General features: G+C 43.0%; 1 protein-coding gene across 3 annotated transcripts in view; it reads right to left on the bottom strand.

Annotated features, from left to right (window-relative positions):
• Positions 1–7,265: 7,265 nt before the first annotated feature.
• rad54l2 (RAD54 like 2) overlaps positions 7,266–9,123 on the bottom strand; it is a 123,433-nt gene continuing 121,575 nt past the window's right edge. For 2 of the 3 annotated variants that reach the window (XM_080184363.1, XM_080184368.1), the window contains one exon: positions 7,266–8,545. In XM_080184363.1, the coding sequence (XP_080040489.1) occupies positions 7,566–8,545 (980 nt within the window). In that variant the 3' untranslated portion in view covers positions 7,266–7,565. The remainder of the gene's footprint in view (positions 8,546–9,123) is intronic. The other variant, XM_080184355.1, reaches the window with a different exon arrangement.

Genomic DNA, 9,123 nt, shown 5'->3' with positions numbered 1-9,123 from the left:
GTCTCAATGAGATCTCCCCTCATTCTTCTAAACTCTAACGAGTACAAGCCTAGTTTATTCAGCCTCTCCTCATAGTTCAATCCCCTCAACTCCGGTATCAGCCTAGTAAACCTCCTAAGAAGAAATAGCAGGACATCTGAAAAAGAATGGTTCAATCAAGCAGATGCAGCATGGATTCATGAAGGGAAAGTTGTGTTTGACGAATTTACTGGATTTTTATGAAGATGTAACGAGTGCGGTTCACAGAGGGGAACTGGTGGATGTGGTGTTTTTAGATTTCCAGAAGGCATTCAATAAGGTGCCTCACAAAAGGTTGCTGCAGATTAAGGTACACAGAGTTGGGAGTAAAGTGTTAGCGTGGATTGAGGATTGGCTATCTAACAGGAAGCAGAGAGTTGGCATCAATGGGTGCTTTTCTGGTTGGCAGTTGGTGACTAGTGGTGTGCCACAGGGATTGATGCTAGGGCCTCAACTGTTTACCATATACATAGATGCTCTGGAGGAGGGGACTGATGACATGAAGATGAGTGGAAAAGCGAATTGCGTGGAGGACGCAGAAAATCTGCAGAGAGATTTGGATAGGCTGAGTGAGTGGGTGAGGATCTGGCAGATGGAGTATAACGTTGGCAAGTGTGAGGTTATCCACTTTGGAAGAAATAATAGTAAAATGAATTATTTAAACGGTGAAAAATTACAACATGCTACTGTGCAGAGGGACCTGGGGGTCCTTGTGCATGAATCGCAAAACCTCAGTCTGCAGGTGCAGCAGGTGATCAAGAAGGCGAATGGAATGTTGGCCTTTATAGTGAGGGGGATAGAATATAAAAGCAGGGAGGTCTTGCTGCAACTGTACAGGGCACTGGTGAGGCCGCAACTGGAGTACTGTGTGCAATTTTGTTCCCCTTATTTGCAAAAGGATATATTGGCCTTGGAAGGAGTGCAGAGAAGGTTCACCAGGCTGATACTGGAGATGAGGGGGTTAGCTTATGAGGAGAGATTGAGTAGATTGGGTCTGTACTCGTTGGAGTTTAGAAGGCTGAGGGGTGATCTTATAGAGACATATAAGATAATGAAAGGCTAGATAGGGTAGAGGCAGAGTGATTCTTTCCACTTCGAAAGGAAACAAGAACTAGAGTACACAGCCTCAAAATAAGGGCAGGTCAGTTTAGAACAGAGTTGAGGAGGAACAACTTCTCTCAAGAGTAGTGAATCTCTGGAATTCTCTGCCCATTGAAGTGGTGGAAGCCATCTTGTTAAATATGTTTAAGCCATAGATAGATAGATTTCTGATCAATAAGAGAATTAAGGGTTATGGGGAGCAGGCAGATAAGTGGAACTGAACCACTTTCAGATTAGCCATGATCTTATTGAATGGCGGGGCAGGCTCGAGGGGCTAGATGGCCTACTCCTGCTTCTATTTCTTATGTTCAGACATGGAGAGAACAGGCATACTCCACAGAGACATTCATTCAAGGCTGGAACCCAGGTCCCTGGCACAGTACTAACCATTATGCCACACACAATTATCTTCCCAAGGGCAGTTTAAAATGGCAATAAATGTTGGCCAAGCGAGCAAAGGTAATGTTCCATTAACCAATATAAAAATTCTCCATTCTTAATATCAAACTCTTACGTAGATCACCGCTGTTAGTGGGGGAATCATAGAATCCTTACCGAAGGGCCCATCAAGCCTGCACCAATAACGATCCTACCCAGGCCCTATCCCTGTAACCCCATAATATTTACCCTGCTTATCTCCTTGACACTAATGGACAATTTATCATGGCCAATCCACCTAACTCACTCATTTTTGGACTGTGGGAGGAAACCAGAGCACCCGGAAGAAACCCACGCAGACAAGGGGAGAATGTGCAGACTCCGCACAGACAGCGACCCAAGCTGGGAATTGAACCCGGCGCTGCAAGGCAGCAGTGCTAACCACTAGTTCAGATTTTTTTTAAGAGTATACAGAACAGATTCTGAAATTTTGATAATGGTTCTGTCTGCTGCAAGGTATGGATAGCCAAACTCAGCTAATGGGATGATAATATTTGGATTCAGGATTCACATTCCAAACTTCCCGGAAATCCCTGCTAAAAGTATTAACAGTCAAAGGCACGATGATACATTGCTATGGCCAAGCAGCCTACTAACACACTGTCCTAAATTTACATATGGTCACTTGCCTAAGGCACTGGAGGACATCCACTACCTTCAGGAGAAAGAAGGATAGCAAGTTCACACTCGCGATTGATGGTATTTACATAGATGCAAACTCACCTGATTTATGGATATGTCAAAACCAATTAAAGGGGCGTTTGTATCAGCCATTGGCAACTTGTGCTACATTCTAAAGTAACCATGATAGGGAAAGTGAAAAGTGACGTCATAAAATAAATTCTCAACAAGGTGATGAACCAATCAGGAGCATGTCAGAATTGCCGGAGTAACAAAAGCACAAATGAGGGTTTCAACAGAGAATGATTTGAAAACGTGGGTGAAGTCAAACTAAGGTTTAGAGACCAACAGCACAGCTTTGCAAATGTCAGGAGAAAACAGACCCTGTTGTTGCTTTAAAGATTTTTGTCTGGTCTGGATAAATCTTCGGTTTCACCCAAGACTTTCGGTGTTGCACAAAATTATCAGTGGCCCCAGATAGATATTGCAAATTGGGTTATTTATTTTGAATACACGCTATAGAGATGATGCTACAGGCAGAAGACTCCTTGACAAGTGAGTGACGTGTTAATCATGAATTAAGCAGCACAGTACAGAAATTCATTTAAGAACATTAACACACAGACACATGGGTAAAGGATTTCTCTACTAAAACACAAAAGGAGCTAGTCTTTATTTTTTGTTTTACAAAATAAAACAAGAGGTCAATTAGGCAGTTTACAGACTTGTAACATTTAATTACAAAAAAAGTTGTCTTTATTTTGAACAAACTAGTTTTCAATTGATTTTATGCGAGGGGGGAGCGGATGAGAGAGGGGGAATAAACTTGCACTATTCTGTCTCCTGTAAATTGGAGGGATCAAGGGCAACCTGCCTGTTCTGGGCCTGCCTGGTGCAGAGACAGCATCAGATCCATTGCTGAGGTCTTGATGGATGAGGTCTTGCCTACTTTGCACCAGTTACGTATGCATGAACAGCAATTAACATCACAGACTCCCTTAAATCCTAGTGGTAACAATTTCTGCGGCTTAACACGATGTGTCAAATCCTTTTCCTCATTCAATAATGGGCAAATAAACAGACCTGGTTTTGTCCAGTGTAGGGCACTCCAGGGGCAGAAGACAACATGCCTCCAATTGCAGGTGCATCACACTCAACTATTTAGTACTGAAAAACAATGGAAGCACCATCAGAAAGAGCCAAGGGGAAAGAGATGCAGAAATTCTGGTTAGTTGTGAGCCTTCCCTCTCTAACTCACAAAGCAAGTGAGAAAATCATATCAATTGCACAACACACTGGCATACAGAATAAAGAGCACTTGCATAGCACTGGGCATAATACATAGAATCCAGAAAAGGAATAGAGATGCCAGCGTTGCAGCAATAATTTTCACTGTAAAAATGGAACAGACCCGCATGGTTAAAACACAACTGGGACAAAGGAAATCTAAATTAATTTGTCCCATTGATAAGACGACCACAGAATGGATGACTGGATGACTCGCTGAAGGAGCATAGGTACAAGCTCTTTCACAGGATATCAGTCTCACCATCAACAATGGTTGAGACATCACAAACACACTTCCAGAACCAGCAATAGTCCACATCCACACTGCCCAAACTGACCTCCCAACCAACATCCTTTATTACAAAACATGGGTTATTTGAATTCATCACATAAAAGCAGATTAACCTGACTGGAACAGAGGGCTGAAGTCTGCATTAACAGCAAGAGTCGTGTATAAAGGTGGGAGTGATATATAGTCAATGACTGTACACACGCCAAAATATTAATAGCACATGATTTGATGTTTGGTACACCCAAAATATGAAGTTACCCCGACTCACTCAACAAAAAGTTAATAAGGGAAAGAGATTGAGAGCCCTGTGTATATAAATGAATATACTGGCTCCTTATAGACTTCAAGAAGGTTTAACAAAGAACTCAATGCATTAGTACAATTGTTGGTACAATGGAATATTGCCCAGAACCAAATCTCCAAGGTTAACTAGCAGCTTTCACAACCAGCACTGGTATCCCATGCCCCCAGGCACCAATTTTTCCAAGGCCTCACTCAGTTACTGGCTTAAATAAAGTTGACCAGGATATTTGAATGGCAGGATAACACAAAATCGGAGCTCCCCCCTCCCTTGTTCTATTTTGGGTCTTACAGCACAGGACGCAACAGATACAGGGATCCAAGAAACAATTTCAAGTCTTTGGAGATTCGGTAACTTCACCATTATTAGCTGACAGATGGGGTCCCATCTTTAGTAGTTTGACAAGTTTGTTAAAGCCTCATTTATCTCACCCCATCTGTGCTCTGTTCAAACAAAAAATTCTACTTAAAAAAACTTGCATAGCTAATATCTCTAAGGCTTCTATGGATTAATAATATTGCCCACCTCTTATGACAGTTCCCAAATAACAGTCTCTGGACTTGAGGAAACAATTCAAGGAGGAAATCAAAAGTTCAAATTGAAACGAGCTCAGTACAGGTTGTGGTGATAACATATCTCAATCAAATCACATCTGGCTTCTTGCACTTCTCCAGTTAAATTCTTCTGTTATAATTCTTTTTTTAAGAACAAGAAAGTGAAATACAATTATCTCCACAGCTCACAATCAGCGGGGGTTGCGGGGGGGTGGGGGGGGGGGGGGGGGTGCTTTCAGAGATACCACTAATCCCATTAAGAGCTGAGGGGGTTTGTAAACTAACATAGTTGGGAAGGGAAATGGGAAAATTGGTTGTCAGGGACGAGAATGCTCTTTGAGACCGTCATTACCATCTTGCTTCATTTCACGCTTACTTTAAAGTCAGGCTTTCAAATCGACAAGCCTTTAGAAAGAAGATATTAGAGTCAGCATCAATAAGAAAACACAAGCAATGTGACCAATAATTTGAGTTAGTTATCAGTCTGTACACAATAGAAAGACACCAACTCTACAGGAGCATATTAAGTCCAATCTCAGGACAACTGCTCACAAAGTCAGATAGAAGACATGTAGTGCTGCCAGTGTGCAGTATCAGTCTATTTTCTTGCTGCAAACATTTGCATTAACATATCATCATGGCTGCATGATTGGTCCAAGTTGTAACCACTCTATCTCTTGTCCCCAAGTACTAGTATGTTGATTGCATACTTAAATTATACAGAGATGCATCATGTCATAGAACAGTTCTCTGCCACTCACCAATTTAAATGACCACTTGGGTAAGGTGTTTAACAGTTGCCAGTGATGCTGTACCTGACAACATGAGTTATTGCCTTTCAGAGGGAGGGAAAACTCTTCTTAAAGAAAGAATTGTAACTGATAAAAATGTTAAAACCAAAAAATGGGAAATAATAAAATAATTTATTGCATATGAGGGACTTGTGGGATTGCAGCTGGGTTACAGTCGTGATAATGGCACTTTGAATGGCCGTTTACACATTCCAGAGTGGAATCCACTTTAGAGCTAATTGTAAAATAGAATTCCCCCTCTCTGGTCCATCTCAAACCTACACCTCCCCAGGAAATGACCAATTGATTGATACTGATGACATAGGAAGCATAAACACTAACATTCTGACTGAAATTAGCAAGATATATGTGACTGCTGATAGTAAATGCAGCAAAACATTTATACAAAGTAGTAACCCCATGATAGACTGCAATAAGTCACCTGGAGTCACCAATCTAAGAAATGATGGCTCTCTCATCCCAATTTAACTCCAATTTTAAAACTACAGAAAACATCTTAAATTCAGTAAGAAATCTTTACAATAATCACCAAACCCTTTTAGAGCAAGCATGAGCCATCAGCTTACACCATTTCAAATGGTTGCCATTCATCTACTGTTTCTTATTCAACCCATGAAGCCAGAATCCATTTGGTCTGATTACAGTTGGTCCAAAGATTAGCTGAACTTTGGTCAGAATTATTATTCCCCATATTTTTCCCTCCAAAAACATCTGCACAGTAGTAACTTGTGATAAATAGATATCCAAGTTCATAAATAAGTTAAAACGGGAATTCACCTACAAGAAAAAAAAAATCAATAATAATGCTGGCTTTAAATTTTAAAGCAAGCCCTTAAACTGAAAAACCTTCTGGAAGTTCTCTGGGTTTAACACTTGTGTAAAAACACTAGTCTGAGTTTTACCTGAACAAAACAATTCCCAACAGACTTCCAGTTAAGTCACAGTTCATACGTTCTGCCTTGATATGCGATTTGACACGCCAATGTGCTGTTAGAGGATAAGTAAGCAAGATACTCCACATCAAATATCAATCATAGTACTTTAAACACAGTTAAATTCCCAACCTGCCTCTCCTCTGTAGCCGGTGAAGAATTTTGCCAATTTTCCCACAGCACCAATCTGATGAGAGAACAAGGGAATTGAAAGGTGGGTATGATTTTCAGATTTATCATTTTTGTGGCGAAGCTCATGGTACTCTGCAGGACACACGGAGAGCTGGCAATCAACCTCCATGGCTGTACTCAGACGCACCTCCCATTACACAGAATGGTGAACTATTCCTTCATAGGCACTCAATTTCAATTCTTCTCCCTTGTTTGTTTCATGCTTGGGTATAAGTTGCTAACAAGGCATTCACAACCCATAGGACTGGGAGTTGACTTTTCTTCTCCTTTCTTATCTGTGGAGCTGGGACAGCAGGCTCAGCAGATTGGAAATGGAGCTGAAACCTTCTGGGCTGCACAGCTCAGCATTGCACTGCAATGGCGTGTTCAGCCACAGAGCCATCAGGGGATAAGTTCCCATTCAATCCTGCTTCTTAGAGAAAGCTCCCCCACCTTCCTCTCTCAGGAAACTGTCAAACTGCTAGAAAGCGCTCCATTTCATTTCGAATCCAGGGCCTGTAACTTGAGGAACTGATTCTCATGCGCCAATTCTCTCACCCTCCTGGCCTTCCACTATTGAAAACATCAAGTCCTGCTTGTTCTGCACACCAGCTCTTATCAAAACACAAGACAAAAATACAAATGTGCATCGGTCAAACTTCATGTGACACAGCTCTTTCAAACATTGAGACACGGCCCCTAAAACAATTTTATACGCCACTGCTCCTTGACAAACCCCACCCACCCTCCCTCCCGCCAAAGACAGGAAACAACTGTTTTTCCCTGCTTAACTTAAGTCAAACCTTTGCTAAATTCTTAAACAAAGGCAAAAAAATTCCTTCCAGGCAAGAAACAAAAAAAAAAATCCAGCGGAAAGTTTTATTTAAAAAAGATGAAAAAAAACACTTGGCCAATAATTTAAAAAAATGTAAAAAAGACAACATTTACAATGGTAGTCTTCGGCCATAAAATTCGGGTGAGTGACATGTTTATTTATTTAAAAAGATTTGGATAACAGCCCTGTCCCTTATGAGCCAGTCACCCCGAGTTACTGCTCGTGACCTCGATGACATCGTCATCTGAGCTGCCAGCAGTGTCCAATCCTGTGGGCGGCTCCATCTGAGCAGCCGCAGTGCTAAGGAGCTCTGGAGCTTGGTAGCCAGAAGACGATGATGACGACGGCGCAAAGACTCTGCTGGCTTGTCCCACTGCAGCTGGCAGGCTGTTGGTGAGCAGGGGTACTGGGTATGGTGCGAACATCCGGGGCTCATTCAGCAGAGACTGCGCGAAGGGGTGATGTAGGCTGGGAAGTAAGCCCGTGGGCAGGGTCGAGGTTGGATTAAGCATGAAGGGCGCCGCGGCACCGGTCGCTGAGGTAGGGACGGCGGGGCCGGCGGTGCTAGCAGCAAGTCGCGGGTCAGTAGTCATGGGGTACATCAGCCGTGGATCCCCCAGCAAGTTAGGCAGTGTGTAGTAGGAGCTTCCCGTGCTGTACAAGGGGTTTAAGAGAGTTGGGCAATTACCAGCCAGTCCAGGCATCTCAGGGCTCAAGCCAACAGACGATAGGTTAAAGCCAGCAGGAAGTGAGTAGTTCTGAGTTGGCATCGAGTGTCTTTGCTTCCGGCTATGGTCCTCCAATGAAGGAGAGGATGCCTTCCGTTTGCCACCTCTGATGTCCATCCCAAATGCGCTAGAGGTCCAGTCCACATACCGACTCGCCATTGGCACATTCAAGGCAGCAGCGCGGGCTGTGGCTGCACTGTTGATGCCCAGGAGTTGATCAGATGGCTGAGCCTGCCTCAGTTTGCCGTGGTCTCCCTGTGTGTTGGCAACAGTCCCCGGCCGGTCACTGGATTCTCTGGCAGCTGCTGCCTCGGCATAACGCTGGAGCTCACTTATTATCTCCGGACTGTCTGGGGAAAGGGGCCGTGCAATCTCATCTGGGGAAAGGCCCTTCTGTGCCTGGTCAGGGGAGGAGGAACTGTGACTCCCATGATTAACAGAATCTCCTTGTGAACCTGTAAAGAAAAAGACAAACTCAAGTTAAAATTACTGAGAAAGCAAATCAATCTCTGCCCTTCAATAACGTCAGACAGTCCTCCCTTTATTCACCATCCAGGATGAGTTTTTGTAGCCATATGTTCACTCGCCTTCAATCTCCAATTACTCGACCTTCCTTCTAACTTCCGGTTTTGCTCCTTTGAATTGACCGCTATCCTCTTCCCAACTCCCAGTATACTGAATTAAAAATAAACACTTAATTCCTCAGTAGCCTTGATCGACCTGCTCCTCCGACCTCTAAGATCTTCCCACCATGGGACTCCATCTCCGTTATCTTTGACTTACCTGATATCTTGGTCAATACCTTTTTGTCAACCAATACATTTTATCATTAATCCCACTGCTGACCGTGGGACATTACTGTCCAAAAATTGGCTTTTTTTTTTAATCCCTGTATTCTTTCATGGAACTGGTCATTGCTGGCAAGATCAGAATTTGTTCTGAATTGCCCTTGAACGTATTCAAGAGACGGCTAGATATAGCACTTGGGGCAAATAGGATCAAAGATCGTGAGGAAAAAGCAGGATTAGGCTAC

This window comes from Carcharhinus amblyrhynchos, chromosome 3 (assembly GCF_965287045.1).
Source record: "Carcharhinus amblyrhynchos chromosome 3, sCarAmb.v2.hapA, whole genome shotgun sequence".
NCBI classification, from domain to species: Eukaryota; Metazoa; Chordata; class Chondrichthyes; order Carcharhiniformes; family Carcharhinidae; genus Carcharhinus; species Carcharhinus amblyrhynchos.
This window is presented reverse-complemented; position numbering and strand designations above follow the sequence as displayed.